General features: G+C 35.5%; 2 protein-coding genes across 3 annotated transcripts in view; one reads left to right on the top strand and one right to left on the bottom strand.

Annotated features, from left to right (window-relative positions):
- Positions 1-1100: 1100 nt before the first annotated feature.
- Positions 1101-20593, top strand: part of LOC110445399 (voltage-dependent calcium channel gamma-5 subunit-like) — a 119895-nt gene continuing 100402 nt past the window's right edge. Inside the window, exon 1 of the mRNA XM_021489992.1 lies at positions 1101-1511. Within this exon, the coding sequence (XP_021345667.1) occupies positions 1319-1511 (193 nt within the window). The 5' untranslated portion in view covers positions 1101-1318. The remainder of the gene's footprint in view (positions 1512-20593) is intronic.
- Positions 16438-20337, bottom strand: LOC110445400. 2 transcript variants are annotated; one of them, XM_021489993.1, is made up of 4 exons: positions 19942-20337; positions 17692-18573; positions 16868-16929; positions 16438-16548 (listed from the first exon to the last, which is right to left on the bottom strand). In XM_021489993.1, exons 1-3 carry the CDS (start codon positions 19957-19959, stop codon positions 16873-16875), a joined length of 957 nt encoding a protein of 318 aa, XP_021345668.1. In that variant the 5' UTR covers positions 19960-20337; the 3' UTR covers positions 16438-16548; positions 16868-16872. The 2 variants fall into 2 exon arrangements, 1 of the variants encoding a protein (XP_021345668.1); XR_002462352.1 differs by lacking the exon at positions 16438-16548 and having other exon boundaries at positions 16846-16929; positions 17095-18573.

Genomic DNA, 20593 nt, shown 5'->3' with positions numbered 1-20593 from the left:
CCGAGTCCGTATTTCTCCGAGACATATCTGAAAGTAATCAGAGACGTTGGTGTGCACAAAGGAGCAACACTTTTTTAAAGCCACGTCATTTGTTTTAAATTGAAAAAAACACTACATGCAATTAAGAAGCATTTTTATTTCAAAATTACACAACCCTATTCGTGTGAAATCGACGAAGTATGGCTTCACTAATTAGATTAGTGCTATTCCGCCGCGCGTATAATCTCCACGTGGTGATTTCTTTTTCCTCCGAACTGTCACTTCGGCAACACAAAAACCAACACCAGGTGATAAAGGGTTCAGTTTTGCAAATCTACAAACTCGAGCATTCAGTGTCAGACTACCATGCTTACATATAAGATAGACTAAGTTATGACTTTTACACAGAGTCCGGGCAGGATTAGCACCCCCGACAATGAACCGAACCACAGAACTACCAGTGGGGGGAAGCCATTATTAAAATATTTCTAATAGAATCCACGATCGATTCTTTTATTTCACAATGATTCTCGTCTCCCCAAATCTGCAATGTGCGCATGCCGAAATCAGCAATATTACATGTCAAAGGACGGCACGGGCACTGTAAACCACACACAGAGACAGAAATCCAGGCACATGTGTAAGCTGGTGTGACACGCGTGCACACGTACGTGAGGAGGGTGTGTGACGCCGGAGGAGCCCTGTGCGCGTGCCTCCGCCGAGCTCTATCTCACCCGACTGTTTCCGATGGCCAAGGCACGGCTGGGCTATCGATTTTTGGGGGAAAGACGCGTTATGGAGATAAAACGGCGAAAGCATTCTTCTTGTGATTTGCTTTAGGGAACGAGTCCATTCAAGCGGTTCATAGCAATGGTCTCCACATAGTCAAAATGACCACTCTGTCCTCACAATGGAGTACTTGGCAGTGACAAGAAAACCCAGCCTCGTCCCCTCTGTCGCCGTATAACGCGCACCAAGGAGTGATGGCTATATTTACACTGTGTTTGTTTATGAAAATATCTTCAGCAGCATTCAAACGCGGCTATGAAACAGATTTGTGTTGATTGGGAAAGGCTCGAAGTACCTACAAGTAGTGCTACATGAAAGGAAGGGTTCTTGAGTTTGAGTCTGACCGGTGGACCATCACCTCAGTGTGTTAAGTATCTGGCGGGCCCCGGCGAATGGAAGGGAGGTCTATCTCGTGTCGTCCGCGGTGTGTGCATGGTCTCCTAGCTTCGCTCATGTTCAAAGGAAGGGAGAAGGACCGGTGTCAAGGAGTTGTAGTTTCTCGCTTTTGTTACATGCACGTAGTCATACTGGATTCCCGTAAGTGTTTACCATGGATTGCTGCAGCAAGAAACGGTTGTTGATGATAATGACCAGTGCTTGTGCGTGTGCCGCCTTCGGCTTGCTGTCCATTGCCGTAGCCACGGATTACTGGCTCTTTACAATGGATCGACTGAAGGAAACTAGCAATGGGTCCGTGTATGATCGTTTTTGGTCGGGCCTGTGGCGGAAGTGCAGGATTACTGGTAAGTCCTTTACTCTCATTTTACACCCTTCCAATTCCTGTTCTACAAAGACAGCTATGGCGCGCACATCTCCGCCAAGCATCCTGACGGCAGCCAGAGCTCGCCGCTCTCCTTCCCTACTTAACATCGACAACTGTCTAAAATCTTAAATCTGCTCTGTCTACCAATGCTATCTGTGTACGATCTCGTGGCTATTGCTCTTGGCAGAGATTGTATGTAGTCATCAAGTAATCACGAAATTAATATTGGCCTTTCATACAGGCCAGCCAGTTCAGTCCCTAGCGGGAAACCGGGCGTCAACGAGCAGCATTACGGTACCACGTGGGCCAGTCTCTGCTCGTATTTTATATGGCAACCGAGAACCCCCGAAGGGGCTCGAACAAGGGTTCCAGCTCAAACCCAATTACGTACAGGCATATCGATTTAAAATGATACAAGCGGTATATTGTGCGTAAAGCAAATGCTTCTGGTAACTCATTATTTTATTTCTATGTCGTTATTTAATGTATTCACTTTACCCTTAATGGACAACGTGCGTTAGATGCTGAGTCAAAAATATCTCCTCCCTTGGTCTATGTCCTTCTCTGACTCTTTTGTCTCGGTGTCCCTCCCTGAAAACATGATATGTGTCCCTCCATGAAAACATGATATGTGTCCCTCCCTGAAAACGTGGTCTGTAACCCTCCCTGGCAGCTTGGTCTGTGTCCCTCCCTGGCTGCGTGATTTGTGTCCCTCAACTGACTGTGTGATTTGTGACCATCCTTTGCTGTGTCCCTGACTGCCTGGCCTGTGTCCTCCATGATTTCCGATCTGTATTCCTCCTTAACTGCGTGGATTAAGACCCTCCTTGACTGTGTGGGTAATAAGCCTCCCTGAATGTGTGGACTGTTACCCTCCCTGACTGTGTGGACTGTTTCACTCCCTGACTGTGTGGACTGTGACCCTCCCTGACTGTGTGACCTATACATATCCCTGACTGTGGACTATAATCATCCCTGACTGTGTGGACTGTTACCCTCCCTGACTGTGTGGACTGTTACCCTCCCTGACTGTGTGGAATGTTACCCTCCCTGACTGTGGACTATAATCATCTCTGACTGTGTGGAATGTTACCCTCCGTGACTGTGTGGACTGTGACCCTCCCTGACTGTGTGGACTGTGACCCTGCCTGACTGTGTGGACTGTGACTCTCTCTGATAGTGTGGACTGTGACCCTCCCTGAATATGTGGACTGGGTCCCTCCTTGACTGTGTGCACTGCGACCCTCCCTGACTGTGTGGACTGTTACCCTACCTGACTGTGTGGACTATTACCCTCCCTGACTGTGTGGACTGTTACCCCCCTGACTGTGTGCACTGTGACTCTCTCTGATAGTGTGGACTGTGACCCTCCCTGACTTTGTGGACTGAGACCATCTCTGACTGTTTGGACTTTGACTCTGCCTGACTGTGTGGACTGTGACCCTCCCTGACTGTGTGGACTGAGAGCCACTCTGACTCTGTGGACTGTTACCCTACCTGACTGTGTGGACTATTACCCTCCCTGACTGTGTGGACTGTTACCCTCCCTGACTGTGTGCACTGTGACTCTCTCTGATAGTGTGGACTGTGACCCTCCCTGACTTTGTGGACTGAGACCATCTCTGACTGTTTGGACTTTGACCCTCTCTGACTGTGTGGACTGTGACCCTCCCTGACTGTGTGGACTGAGAGCCTCTCTGATTGTGTGGACAGTGACCCTCCCTGACTGTGTTAACTGTGATACTTTTTGAGTGTTGACTTTAACCCCACTGAATGTGTGTATTGTAACCTTCTCTGATTGTGTTGACTTTAACCCCCCTGACTGTGTTGCCCGTAATCCTCCCTGACTGTGTTGACTGTTACCCTCCCTAACTGTGGACTGTGACCCATCCTGACTGTGTTGACTGTTACCCTCCCTAACTGTGGACTGTGACCCATCCTGACTGTGTGGACTGTTACCCTCCTGACTGTGCTGACTTTAACCCCCTGCATGTGTGAACTGTGACCCTTTCCACTGTATGGAATGTTACCCTCTCTGATTGCGTGGACTGTGACCCTCTCTGACAGTTTGGACTAAAAATCTTCCTGACTGTGGACTATAACCCTCCCTGACTGTGGACTATAACCCTCCCTGACTCTTTGGACTGTTACCCTCCCTAACTGGACTGTAACCCACCCTGACTGTGTGGAGTGTGACCCTCCCTGACAGTGTTGACTTTTACCCCCTGAATGTGGACTGTTACCCACCCCGACTATGTTGACTCTATCCCCCTAAATGTGTGTACTATGACCCTCCCTGACTGTGTGGACTGTTACCCTCCCTGACTGTGTGGACTGTTACCCTCGCTGACTGAGTGGACTGTGGCCCTCCCTGACTGTAGACTGTGGCCCTCTCTGACAGTGTGGACTGCGACCCTCCCTGACTGTAGACTGTGGTCTACATTTAGACTGTGATCTACACTGACTTTGTGGACTGCGACCCTTCCCTTACTGTTTGAACTGTAACTCTCCCTGGATGTGTGGACTGTGGCCCTCCCTGACTGTAGACTGTGGTCTACACTGACTGTGTGAACTGCGACCCTCCCTTACTGTTTGAACTGTAACCCTCTCTGGAAGTGTGGACTGTGACCCTCTCTGAATTTGTGGACTGTGACCCTATGACCTTCCATGACTGTGTTGTATGTGACCTTCCCTGAATGTAGACTGTGCCTATCCGTGACTGTGTTGTATGTGACCTTCCCTTCCTCAGTACCTGGTCCCTGTCTCTCCTATGGGTTTGGGACTATGTTCCTCATTGATTGTCCCTTCCTGACTATAACGGGACTGAGTCCCCCCCAGACTGCCTGGTACATGTTCCTTTCTAACTAACGAGACTTGGTCCCTCTCTGGATGACTGCTTTGTGCCCCTTCCTGATAGCAGTATCGCGGCCGCCTGTACCCGCTGAGGAGTTGCCCTTATGTATACGGGTAATAACAGTAGATTCATCAGCTCTGCGTGTATACAGCTTGCGTGATAGAGTTGTTTTAATATCAGAAACTGAGAACAAAGTATAGTAGTTTTTATACTAACTGCCCAGGTAGGCAGGACCGCCAGCACGCCACGTTTCACTGATGGAGCGGATATCAATACTGACTGCTGCTGCTAAAGACTACGCAGTCACCAGAAGGTACTAGTTCTGAGTGGTAACTCGCTGAATTTCTACCCTTGATCATCATGAAAATATATAATATAACCTTTGTTCTCTTGAGATAATTATAATTTTCTGTTCTCAGTTAAAACTTTATCAAATTATGCGGAAGAGCTCTGAGGATGTGTTATGTTTTTTATTCCAAAACAACAAGTATACGATACATGTAAGTGTACGCCATATCTAGCTTGAGACAAGACTTGATTATATGATCAGCGAGGATTCCGGTGAACTGAACAAATCTGTTGTCACAAACAGAGAGAACAATAGCATATGCCAATATTCTAAGAATATTGTGGCTTTTATCACGACAGTTAATAAATAATCTGGCCTATTTGGAATTGGAAACATTCAACTGGGCTCTTCCAATAAACCTGCTCTAAGCATACAATTTATATACAAATATAAGGACAATCTGTACGTGTAAAAGGGGTGTCACCCGCCATAAACATACAGAATATTATATAGCAGATACTACTGTTGTCATAATCATATACAGCAGATAGTACTAGTGTCATAATTATATACAACATATATAGTACTAGTGTCATAATTATATACAACATATATAGTACTAGTGTCATAATTATATACAACATATATAGTACTAGTGTCATAATTATATACAACATATATAGTACTAGTGTCATAATTATATACAACATATATAGTACTAGTGTCATAATTATATACAACATATATAGTACTAGTGTCATAATTATATACAACATATATAGTACTAGTGTCATAATTATATACAACATATATAGTACTAGTGTCATAATTATATACAACATATATAGTACTAGTGTCATAATTATATACAACATATATAGTACTAGTGTCATAATTATATACAACATATATAGTACTAGTGTCATAATTATATACAACATATATAGTACTAGTGTCATAATTATATACAACATATATAGTACTAGTGTCATAATTATATACAACATATATAGTACTAGTGTCATAATTATATACAACATATATAGTACTAGTGTCATAATTATATACAACATATATAGTACTAGTGTCATAATTATATACAACATATATAGTACTAGTGTCATAATTATATACAACATATATAGTACTAGTGTCATAATTATATACAACATATATAGTACTAGTGTCATAATTATATACAACATATATAGTACTAGTGTCATAATTATATACAACATATATAGTACTAGTGTCATAATTATATACAACATATATAGTACTAGTGTCATAATTATATACAACATATATAGTACTAGTGTCATAATTATATACAACATATATAGTACTAGTGTCATAATTATATACAACATATATAGTACTAGTGTCATAATTATATACAACATATATAGTACTAGTGTCATAATTATATACAACATATATAGTACTAGTGTCATAATTATATACAACATATATAGTACTAGTGTCATAATTATATACAACATATATAGTACTAGTGTCATAATTATATACAACATATATAGTACTAGTGTCATAATTATATACAACATATATAGTACTAGTGTCATAATTATATACAACATATATAGTACTAGTGTCATAATTATATACAACATATATAGTACTAGTGTCATAATTATATACAACATATATAGTACTAGTGTCATAATTATATACAACATATATAGTACTAGTGTCATAATTATATACAACATATATAGTACTAGTGTCATAATTATATACAACATATATAGTACTAGTGTCATAATTATATACAACATATATAGTACTAGTGTCATAATTATATACAACATATATAGTACTAGTGTCATAATTATATACAACATATATAGTACTAGTGTCATAATTATATACAACATATATAGTACTAGTGTCATAATTATATACAACATATATAGTACTAGTGTCATAATTATATACAACATATATAGTACTAGTGTCATAATTATATACAACATATATAGTACTAGTGTCATAATTATATACAACATATATAGTACTAGTGTCATAATTATATACAACATATATAGTACTAGTGTCATAATTATATACAACATATATAGTACTAGTGTCATAATTATATACAACATATATAGTACTAGTGTCATAATTATATACAACATATATAGTACTAGTGTCATAATTATATACAACATATATAGTACTAGTGTCATAATTATATACAACATATATAGTACTAGTGTCATAATTATATACAACATATATAGTACTAGTGTCATAATTATATACAACATATATAGTACTAGTGTCATAATTATATACAACATATATAGTACTAGTGTCATAATTATATACAACATATATAGTACTAGTGTCATAATTATATACAACATATATAGTACTAGTGTCATAATTATATACAACATATATAGTACTAGTGTCATAATTATATACAACATATATAGTACTAGTGTCATAATTATATACAACATATATAGTACTAGTGTCATAATTATATACAACATATATAGTACTAGTGTCATAATTATATACAACATATATAGTACTAGTGTCATAATTATATACAACATATATAGTACTAGTGTCATAATTATATACAACATATATAGTACTAGTGTCATAATTATATACAACATATATAGTACTAGTGTCATAATTATATACAACATATATAGTACTAGTGTCATAATTATATACAACATATATAGTACTAGTGTCATAATTATATACAACATATATAGTACTAGTGTCATAATTATATACAACATATATAGTACTAGTGTCATAATTATATACAACATATATAGTACTAGTGTCATAATTATATACAACATATATAGTACTAGTGTCATAATTATATACAACATATATAGTACTAGTGTCATAATTATATACAACATATATAGTACTAGTGTCATAATTATATACAACATATATAGTACTAGTGTCATAATTATATACAACATATATAGTACTAGTGTCATAATTATATACAACATATATAGTACTAGTGTCATAATTATATACAACATATATAGTACTAGTGTCATAATTATATACAACATATATAGTACTAGTGTCATAATTATATACAACATATATAGTACTAGTGTCATAATTATATACAACATATATAGTACTAGTGTCATAATTATATACAACATATATAGTACTAGTGTCATAATTATATACAACATATATAGTACTAGTGTCATAATTATATACAACATATATAGTACTAGTGTCATAATTATATACAACATATATAGTACTAGTGTCATAATTATATACAACATATATAGTACTAGTGTCATAATTATATACAACATATATAGTACTAGTGTCATAATTATATACAACATATATAGTACTAGTGTCATAATTATATACAACATATATAGTACTAGTGTCATAATTATATACAACATATATAGTACTAGTGTCATAATTATATACAACATATATAGTACTAGTGTCATAATTATATACAACATATATAGTACTAGTGTCATAATTATATACAACATATATAGTACTAGTGTCATAATTATATACAACATATATAGTACTAGTGTCATAATTATATACAACATATATAGTACTAGTGTCATAATTATATACAACATATATAGTACTAGTGTCATAATTATATACAACATATATAGTACTAGTGTCATAATTATATACAACATATATAGTACTAGTGTCATAATTATATACAACATATATAGTACTAGTGTCATAATTATATACAACATATATAGTACTAGTGTCATAATTATATACAACATATATAGTACTAGTGTCATAATTATATACAACATATATAGTACTAGTGTCATAATTATATACAACATATATAGTACTAGTGTCATAATTATATACAACATATATAGTACTAGTGTCATAATTATATACAACATATATAGTACTAGTGTCATAATTATATACAACATATATAGTACTAGTGTCATAATTATATACAACATATATAGTACTAGTGTCATAATTATATACAACATATATAGTACTAGTGTCATAATTATATACAACATATATAGTACTAGTGTCATAATTATATACAACATATATAGTACTAGTGTCATAATTATATACAACATATATAGTACTAGTGTCATAATTATATACAACATATATAGTACTAGTGTCATAATTATATACAACATATATAGTACTAGTGTCATAATTATATACAACATATATAGTACTAGTGTCATAATTATATACAACATATATAGTACTAGTGTCATAATTATATACAACATATATAGTACTAGTGTCATAATTATATACAACATATATAGTACTAGTGTCATAATTATATACAACATATATAGTACTAGTGTCATAATTATATACAACATATATAGTACTAGTGTCATAATTATATACAACATATATAGTACTAGTGTCATAATTATATACAACATATATAGTACTAGTGTCATAATTATATACAACATATATAGTACTAGTGTCATAATTATATACAACATATATAGTACTAGTGTCATAATTATATACAACATATATAGTACTAGTGTCATAATTATATACAACATATATAGTACTAGTGTCATAATTATATACAACATATATAGTACTAGTGTCATAATTATATACAACATATATAGTACTAGTGTCATAATTATATACAACATATATAGTACTAGTGTCATAATTATATACAACATATATAGTACTAGTGTCATAATTATATACAACATATATAGTACTAGTGTCATAATTATATACAACATATATAGTACTAGTGTCATAATTATATACAACATATATAGTACTAGTGTCATAATTATATACAACATATATAGTACTAGTGTCATAATTATATACAACATATATAGTACTAGTGTCATAATTATATACAACATATATAGTACTAGTGTCATAATTATATACAACATATATAGTACTAGTGTCATAATTATATACAACATATATAGTACTAGTGTCATAATTATATACAACATATATAGTACTAGTGTCATAATTATATACAACATATATAGTACTAGTGTCATAATTATATACAACATATATAGTACTAGTGTCATAATTATATACAACATATATAGTACTAGTGTCATAATTATATACAACATATATAGTACTAGTGTCATAATTATATACAACATATATAGTACTAGTGTCATAATTATATACAACATATATAGTACTAGTGTCATAATTATATACAACATATATAGTACTAGTGTCATAATTATATACAACATATATAGTACTAGTGTCATAATTATATACAACATATATAGTACTAGTGTCATAATTATATACAACATATATAGTACTAGTGTCATAATTATATACAACATATATAGTACTAGTGTCATAATTATATACAACATATATAGTACTAGTGTCATAATTATATACAACATATATAGTACTAGTGTCATAATTATATACAACATATATAGTACTAGTGTCATAATTATATACAACATATATAGTACTAGTGTCATAATTATATACAACATATATAGTACTAGTGTCATAATTATATACAACATATATAGTACTAGTGTCATAATTATATACAACATATATAGTACTAGTGTCATAATTATATACAACATATATAGTACTAGTGTCATAATTATATACAACATATATAGTACTAGTGTCATAATTATATACAACATATATAGTACTAGTGTCATAATTATATACAACATATATAGTACTAGTGTCATAATTATATACAACATATATAGTACTAGTGTCATAATTATATACAACATATATAGTACTAGTGTCATAATTATATACAACATATATAGTACTAGTGTCATAATTATATACAACATATATAGTACTAGTGTCATAATTATATACAACATATATAGTACTAGTGTCATAATTATATACAACATATATAGTACTAGTGTCATAATTATATACAACATATATAGTACTAGTGTCATAATTATATACAACATATATAGTACTAGTGTCATAATTATATACAACATATATAGTACTAGTGTCATAATTATATACAACATATATAGTACTAGTGTCATAATTATATACAACATATATAGTACTAGTGTCATAATTATATACAACATATATAGTACTAGTGTCATAATTATATACAACATATATAGTACTAGTGTCATAATTATATACAACATATAGTACTAGTGTCATAATTATATACAGCATATAGTACTAGTGTCATAATTATATACAACAGATAGTGCTTATGTCATAATTATATACAACATATATAGTACTAGTGTCATAATTATATACAACATATAGCGCTAGTGTCATAATGATACCGCAGAAAATATACCTTTTGTTTTTAAGGTGAAATGTGTTTACAATTTGACTGATTTTTTTTTCTGAAATGTTCGTTTTTGAATCTGTATCTTGTGTAACGTATACGTATAAGATCTAAACTAAATCGATGATAAGGATCAGACTTTAGTTTTGGGTTACTAAGTCAAAGGTCAAGTTCTGTGTAGATATATATATTGAAACTTTCAAATTTTTGCTTTCAAAATGATAGCGTTGAAACAATTAATTCCATGTATGCAAATTTCGGGTGACTGATACTCAAGAAGAGGGGACAGTTTTATTGATCTAAGGGTCACCAAGTCTTGGTTGGTTGGTTGGTTGATGGGTTTATAGACCACTTTTCACGGGCGAAGCCCGTGTTCTGTCGTTTTGAGGGGGTCAGACTCCAGCTTACCGGGCCCTCGGAGATTCAAAATAACCTTGCCCGTCCAGGTCACGCCCTAAGGTCGATCAGCTCCTTGGATGCGGATAGGCTGTCGCAGTTACATACAGCACGCATACGGGAACACGTAAAACACATCCTTTAAACAGCTTCACTGCCCTCCTATCCCAGTCACCAAGTCAAAGGTCATGACTATAAATAATTGTATTTGTCACCTTTCTAATTTGTAACACTCTTTCTGTTCAGTTGCATATCTTGCCGGGGTCTATATTTCTATAAACCCCGCTCTACTGGGATCTATAAAAGCACATGCGAGGGGAGATAACTCAAACTAGAATCTCTTTTCATAGCAACAAAGATGGCGTCCGACACATTCACAGGATAAAATAGTCACTTAATTGACAGCAAATTCAACGAAACAGGCAATGCGGGGGCCGCTAGGGTGCTAATTACAAAGATGGTTGTGTATTGTCCGAAATGTTGACGAAAAATTGTCCGGTAGGGGCTATTTTGGTAGCAGTCAAGTAAGGTGACCCAAATCGGATCACCAAACCATCATTACCAGGACACCAATCGGATCAAGGCTTGAATTTTGCAGTACCTTACTCTTCAAATTAATATTTTTTGTCAGCATATTAACATTTTATGACGACCTTTAGAATTCATACGACAAAAAGTATTTCTATATTGTGAATGTATTCCTATAGTCCAAAACAGAATGCATAGTCGTCGCACGCACCATTTTTTAAAAACGAAATCAAAACACTACATGTATGTCGATGTCCGTCCTATTTCCTCCTATCGTATATATAAATAGTATTTTGGGGTTCCTCCTACTGTCTATATAAACAGTATGTTGGGGTACTTCCTATTGTATATAGGGACTTGTGATATGAAACAGCTCGTTGACGGTACATGTAGTTTCAACTCCGGACTTGTCAACAGTTTTCTTACTTAGAAGAAAAGACATTAAACAAACAGTGTGACAGTTAAAGGTTTGAAACAATCTTTATTACGTTTAGGAAGTATGGGTTATTTTCGTCAACTTCAAGAGTATTAATAATTTCTGCCGACTAACTGATTATGTGTTATTGGCGCTGAGTTACTAGTAAGAAGTACCGAATCAAGGAGTATGGTTTTTACCGACGACTTCAAAACTATATTTCATTGGCTATACAAAGCTCCTTTATTAACAAGCAAAGCCAATGGTTGAAACTGACCAAAGAGAACGTAGTACGTACAAAACAGTCTATGATCCGTACATGTACATTGTACATGTGTAATTGTGTTAACATGGTGTGTCTAGTACATTAATCAACATTTTTAAGTAGTGGATTATTTCAAGGTGAAATTTTGTCGCCTCTATTATATTGTTTCCTTTATAAGTAAACGACTGTGAAAGGAATATTCTAATAGGTAGATCTATGTAATTTTCTTTCTTTCCGCGAAACTAATTCAGATATCATCGTATTTTTAATATTGAAACACAAGTCTTTGTGTTCGAACATACGTTGGTAGTATTTGCATTATGGAAGTGAAGTGTAGGGATTTCATAAAGCAGAAATGACATTGGTTTAACGCTATAAGGTGTTGAAAAGCACAGCCTATTTTACGATTTACTAGAAACTAGGAAGATTACCCTGGGTATTATTAGAAAATAAAGAATGCTTAAATAACAGTTGAAATTAAATATTAAGATAGTTGTACAATGTTAACATGTGTGCTTGTAGAATTGGTTGAAAAGGGAGTGAATTGTCAAATAACATAAGACACAAACTACATAGATGTATGTAGAATAGGTTTACTGTTTATATCGCAACGTTATCGCCCAATACAATTGGCTGTACTAGATCCAAAGTTTAAAATGCGTTTACAAAATAGCAGGTGAATTTTCGCAATGATATATTTTGGAACCACCGTGCTCCTACTGATAAAGAAGAATGATCTACAACAGCGAATAAGAAAGTCTACTGGTAATCATATGTTTCTTATCTATTTGTAAACAATAAACAAACCTTATAGGCTTGTTCTGCCAGTTTACCCTTCAGGATTTTGAAAAATGCCATTACAGTTTATAAAACACCTATATATGGGAAGGGTTACAACATTTCTAATTCTTCATTACCAAGTGGAAAGTGATACTGCATTTATTTTAAAAGGTTTGATTTTTCATTACCGTTTCTTAACAAGATTATAGTTCCCCTAATTCTACTCACCTTACCGCATCGAAAGCCTTTTTAAATCAATGAAGTACATGTAAAATAAGCCTGATATCAGAGTCGTTGTAGAATGTCATCTGTTGTATAGTGGCTGGTCATTTACCCAGGTTGGTCACCACTGATAGAGTTAAATTCATCAGCAAACTTATTCAAACGATTATTTAGTACAGGTGTAAACTTTTTCTCTAGGGAGGGCACACGACTTGTAGCTCTATAATTGACCTCTACAATTTGTGATATACATTTATGAACAAGTAACATATACATGTACAGTTCCATCATCACTTGCCTCCTTTTTATTAAAACTTCTTACACATCCTCGAATTTTATTTGCTTAAATTTCTCCAAAACACGTACGTAAATGACCTTAGCTGTTAATAGGACGTTAAACAAAATTAAACCGAACCAAACCAAACCAAATTCTCCAAAACCTCATTAAACACCCCTTATCTATTCTGTCTCCAATATCAAAGGGCTTCCATCGGAGTTGTCTCCCCTGTTGAGGTTCCCATTTATTTTTAGCGTTGAGTAGTCTGTCATATTAGTAAAGAAAAGAGATTGATATCTGAACTATTCTTTATATAAAAATAACTGTATGCGTGTATTTTTTTGTTCACAGAAATATTTAATGAAACCATAATGTTGTCCATTGTCATCCCAAAGACTCAGTAGAAGTTTGTCGATAATCATGTAGAGAGCAATCACACAGTATCTACATCCGGTAACAACGGGGATATTGGGGAGGAATGCCATCTTATATCAAAATATCAATGTTGCAATGATATCAGAAATCAGTACATTAAGAAATATTACTCCAAAAATCCAAGTGTTTTGAAAATGGTTAAAAAAGAACTATAGAAGTCCTAGGCTTAAATAACTATAAGTCTGAGGGCTCGGTTGTATTCGGAACAAGGACGGTAAGTGTCATCAATCAAATCAATGAAAAAGGATAACTCATAAAATTCGTCAAATTTAAATAAGTAATCTGCTGTTTGTGGTGTAACTGCCTGTATATTCTTGTTTTGTATGTTTGTAATGTGTGTTTATATGCAGCAAAGGATTTTCAGTAATTAAGAACTGTTTTCCCCCCACATATCGACATTTTATAGATTGCGATTTAGAGCGTAACGAGTTTCTATACTCACGTGTCATCTGGAAGATTCCAATACGTCCCATACGTCAATTATACTGGGAGAGAAAACTACAGAGGTCCTAATTTGGAACCTTGAGGTTTCCATGTCACTAACTCGAATCAATAGAAAAAGATCAGTTGCTTAATTGTTTACAAGATCGGATTGTTTTCTTTGCGATAACTTATATTCTCTATAAACCATAATCCTTTAATTTATTAACAGACTACTGTGTCAAAAGCCTTGGAATTTAAACGAGAATGTGAGCGTTCCTTTAACGCATTTAGCGCATGTTATGATGTATTCAAATAAACGAATACAAAGTCGAGTGGCCTGGTCTGAATCCAGACTGATGCTGCTCAATCTATTAGGTAATTTCTTATCTGTCGATAATTAAATGATGTATATGTCTATGTGCGTCAAAGACGCATAACTCTTACTTATTACAACGGAAGTCGAAATCAGATGTAAAATACGATATATTTCAGTATGTGATGGCAAATTCCGTCTCCGAGGCCTAGCCCTTGTTGTAGGGAAATACCATTCTTTGTTTTACCGAGAGTAATAATTTTTTACGACGGCGGAACCCGTGTTAAACGTAATAAATTGAAAGGAAACAAAGAATCATGTTCCCCTGTCAAAAGGGCATCACATATTTTATTGTGCCGAAATAAAACAGTTATCTAATGTTAAATATGGAAAAGATGATAAGGTTGTCGCGTCATTTTTGTCGTCTGCTTCAGCCATTCGGAACATGGTTGTGATGACTCTTACTGATTTTTCTAGGGAGGCTCCGAATAAGGGAAAACTAGAGATATTGCCCCGTCATGTGATCAATATCATCCAATCAGGCATGCTGTTATAAATATGAGGTAAAACAATAGGTGCTTAAACACTGTTATCATTGATTTTTTGTGATACTTCAAAAGTACAAGCGTTTAATAAATCGGATTTCCCTTGTTTCATACCGGGTTTAGCTGTACACGTACCAACCGAGTTCACCAAAGGGTGACCACTCTCAATGAAGATAGGTTCAACGATTTAAAGAAATGTCTACGTCTTTGAGGCCAAGAATATTTCATCAAAATAGAAACACACTTGTTTCCCCACATTGATTCTCTGTAAAATTTGAATTTGTTAAAATGAACTGGACGTTTGATTACATTAACGGTTGTATCACTTGTATATTTCGGTTATTTTAACGGGACGTTTGGTTGTATCACTTGCATATTTCGGTTATTTTAACGGGACGTTTGGTTATAATAACTTACACAGTGGTACAGAAGAATGGCACATTATAAACTCACGAAATATCACGTTGAACAGTTATTGTGGTACACTTATGTAATTCCGTTTTATCCGAGTATATAAATGAAAAAAACGTTTCTATTAAACTACATCGATGCATGACACCAGCGCATTTTTATATAATAGCAGAGCGATATATGACAACAGCACATGCTTATATAATAGCAGAGCGCTGTATGACAACAGCACATGCTTATATAATAGCAGAGCGATATACGACAACAGCACATGTTTATATAATAGCAGAGCGATATATGACAACAGCAAATGTTTATATAATAGTAGAGCGATTTATGACACCAGCGGATGTTCATATCATAGCTCAGCGATATGTAACGGACTCATTTTCCTCTTTGAGGGTGGCAAACAAAACAAGTCACATCTGGGTTCGTTTCAAATTTATTCCTCGATCCAGTGACCCTTAGGCCAGACTTTTGTCTGGACCCTACAAATACACATACAAATACTTCTTAGACATTAGACATAAAAAATATCACAGAACAATACATATCTATTCCTCTATCTTTGTAACTGTAACAAAGACTTACTTTACACTTATGTAACATACATTTAACCACTTATTTAGTAATTACTTTTTATAGTAAAATGGAAATTAACTTCTAATTATAAATGAAATTTATAATAATTATTTTATCAATTTCAGATTTACTTAGAATCAAAATTAAAGATACTTCATAAGAAAAATACGTGTTTTACAAAAATACGCATAATATGAACACACAGTTTAACATGAACACACATACCCCATCTATGGAATGGAGGCTATCACAAACACAGGTTCTCTTATCCTATTCAGTATAAATCTCTAAAAAATAAAATTAACGAATTGTAACAATAGTAATATTCAAGTTTATCACAAGTTTCAGTGTAAGCACAATGAAATTTACTTTTAACCAAATAGACTTCATTTAATCATATAAATGCTTTTAAAATAAAAACTAGCACTATCAATAATTTAAATTAGACATACCTTTTCTTTAACAAATGGCTTCTCAAATATGCTATGAACAGCAGGCAAACAAACACCTGTTCCCTTGAAGGCTTTCTCTTGTACTGATTTTTTGGCGGCAAATACCCAGAATATTATCCCTACACTTATCACCCCAGGACCAATAAAATTACAACATACAGACACACCTACAAACTATCCAACAGAATTAACTTTATAAATAGACAATAAGGACAAACAGGTTTTAGACAGGTGCACATGACCAACACTGGACAGAACTGGACAGAACCGGCACAGCACAACGACATTTACAATGTACAAGAACATATACTCACCTGGTCCGGGTTTTGCCTCAGGGTACATACAGGTGTTACAGGTGTCTATACACATAGCTAATATATATATATATATATATACATATATATATATGATATATAAAACCATGTGTGCATTACATAATAAACGAAATAAATAAAATTCAAAATACAGTCTACTACATACTTCCCCCCGTCGGAAAATGACGTCCTCGTCACTTTGACGTTAAAATATGAATAATAGCCTTATCTACACCGGCTCACTGTTGCTAAAAGTTCCATCTGAACTCAATGTCTGAAATACCTTTATATTCTGCATCCATTCTGGTACACCCTGAGTTGCCATCACGTATGTATCCGAGGACATCCAGGCGGGTTGCTGCCTTCTCCTCCCTGAACGACGTGGCTCCTCTGGTACAGTAACCTGCTCTACATGATCGTCATCTGATTCTGGATTCGTGGTACCATCATCGTCCAAATCTTCAGTGGGCTCATCCTCTACAACGATGGAGTCTACCGGTGTCTTGGACTCTCTTGAATCCTCCTCCGAGGCTAGGTCCCCGAATGATGCAGATGATGCATCATCTTCTACCTCATCCCGATGAACGACATGTGTCACCTGATAATCAGATTCGTCCTCAGATTCTTCCTCGGACTCATCTTCTTGGCGACTTGTTTCTAGGCTCCTTTCCGTAATTTTCTTACGCTTTGGCGCCGGAACAGGTCTATCTTTAACAGGTGTCCCATCTACTTTATCCAGCCTCTTCCCAGTTATACTTCCTATGGGCATCAAATGGTTCCTGTGTAGGATCCGTTTACGACCAGATTTGTTTTCCTTCTGTACTTCAAAAACCGGAATTCCTTCGTTTGGATGTCTAGTCACTATATATACATCTTCTTCCCAGCGGTCTGATAACTTGTGCTTTCCTTCGAATGCAAGTATTTTCACCAGTACTCTATCTCCTGGCTGTACTGTTGCTCCGCGCACTTTCTTATCATAGTTGACCTTTTGACGATGCTGGGCGTTTTTAGCTGCTTCTGAGGCTATCCGAAAAGATTCCTTCATTCTATCTCTCAATTCTTTAATATAAACTGGTAAAGACTCATGACTGTTACCTCTCTCCAAGCCAAAGGCTAAGTCAATGGGCAGTCTAGGTTCTCGGCCAAACATAAGGAAAAACGGGGACTGTCCAGTTGTTTCCTGACGAATGCAATTATATGCATGAACGAGATTTTCCAATCATGTTTCTCATTTGGTTTAAGGGTTCCTAACATTCCTAGGAGAGTACGGTTAAAAGTTCCGTAAGTCCATTCCCCATGGGATGATAAGGCGATGTTCTTGACTTTGTCATACCAGTGATATTACACATCTCACGGATAATATGTCCCTCGAAATTTGCTCCTTGGTCTGAGTGAATTCTTTGTGGGAGACCGTAGTGGACAACAAACTGCTGATAAAATGTTTCTGCTGTAGTCTTTGCAGACATATTACGAGTTGGTATTGCTAATGCGAATCGAGTGAAATGGTCAGTTATGACAAGAATATACTTGTATCCTCCCTTGGAAGGTTCCAAGGTCAGGAAATCCATACACACCAATTCTAAGGGTTGCGTAGTCTTGATATTGACCATGGGTGACCTAGGATTCGCTGGAGACCTGCGAAGACATCTATCGCATCTACGTATATGTTCTGCGACATCAGTGTGCATTCCTGGCCAATAAAATCTATCTCTCACCAAAGATGTAGTCCTGTCACGGCCTGGATGACCAATGTCGTCATGTAATCCACTCAGGGCCTCTGTACGATAAGTCGTTGGTAGCACAAGTTGCATCTTTTCCTCTCCTTCAACGTTGACTCTGCGAAATAACACTCCATTCCTCAAAGTGAACTTATCACAATTCTTATATAGAGTAGATATCTCACGAGGCATAGGTAGTTGATTACGGACTGGCGTTGTACCTGCTAAAATATGGTTCATGATACAAGAAAGGTTAACATCTCTATGCTGAGCTTTCTTCCAATCCCTCATCGTCATGGAGTTTAAGTCTGTAGAAACCTCATCAAGCTGATTCACAACTTCTGCTGACATGGATAAACTCTCCTCATATGGCTGTTGACACGAACTACAAAGTGCAGCAATGGTTTCCTTACTAACATGTTGTAATGGCTCGTCAGTACACTCAACCGGTAAGCGCGATAATGCATCAGCGTCCGCGTTATTCTTCCCTGGGCGATACTTTATGGAAAAATCATATGACGATATGGCTGCCAGCCAGCGATGACCTGTAGCGTCAAGTTTAGCGCTGGTAAGAACATACGTGAGGGGGTTGTTGTCAGTCAGTACCACGAAAGGATTCATATACAAGTAGTCATGGAACTTCTCCGAAATTGCCCATTTCATCGCGAGAAATTCCAGTTTGTGAACAGGGTAGTTTTTCTCGGACTTGGTCAATCCTTTACTGGCATAGGCAATTACCCTAAGTTTTCCATCCTGTTTCTGATAAAGTACTGCACCTAAACCTTTACGACTGGCATCGGTATGTAACTCGAATGGCACTGCATAATCGGCATAGGCTAGAATGGGTGGACTTGATAACTTTTCCCTCAGCTCCGTGAATGCCCTTTCCTGTTCCTCACCCCATTTCCATGTAGCACTTGAAGTTCCAATTTTCTTCTTGAACTTGGAAGGTTTAGGCATCAACTCTGATAATGGTTTGGAAATTGCCGAAAAGTCTTTTATGAATTTCCGGTGGTATCCGGCAAATCCTAAAAATGAGCGTACTTCCTCTGGATTACTCGGTCTAGACCATTCCTTAATCTTCTGTACTTTCTCCGGGTCAGCCTCTATACCATCCTTTGACACAATATATCCTACATATCTTACCTTCTGTTGGAAAAGGTGGCACTTTTTGGGTGATAACTTCAATCCACAATCTCTTAAACGATCAAACACTCTGTTCAAGCGTTCTATGTGCTCCTCATAGGTCTTAGAAAACACTATCAAATCATCTAAGTAAATGCAGCAAATATTATAGTGTAAATCTCCTAAGCATTCTTCCATTAATCTTTGGTAGGTTGCCGGCGCATTCGAAAGTCCAAATGGCATCCTGTTGTACTCGTAAAATCCGAGGGGTCCTACTGTGAAAGCTGTTCGTTGTTTGTGCTCTTCTTTGATCTCTACCTGATGATATCCCGACTTCATATC

This window comes from Mizuhopecten yessoensis, unplaced genomic scaffold (assembly GCF_002113885.1).
Source record: "Mizuhopecten yessoensis strain PY_sf001 unplaced genomic scaffold, ASM211388v2 scaffold2271, whole genome shotgun sequence".
Lineage (NCBI taxonomy): Eukaryota > Metazoa > Mollusca > Bivalvia > Pectinida > Pectinidae > Mizuhopecten > Mizuhopecten yessoensis.
Note: the sequence above shows the minus strand (reverse complement) of the source record. Positions and strands in the feature narration are given on the sequence as shown.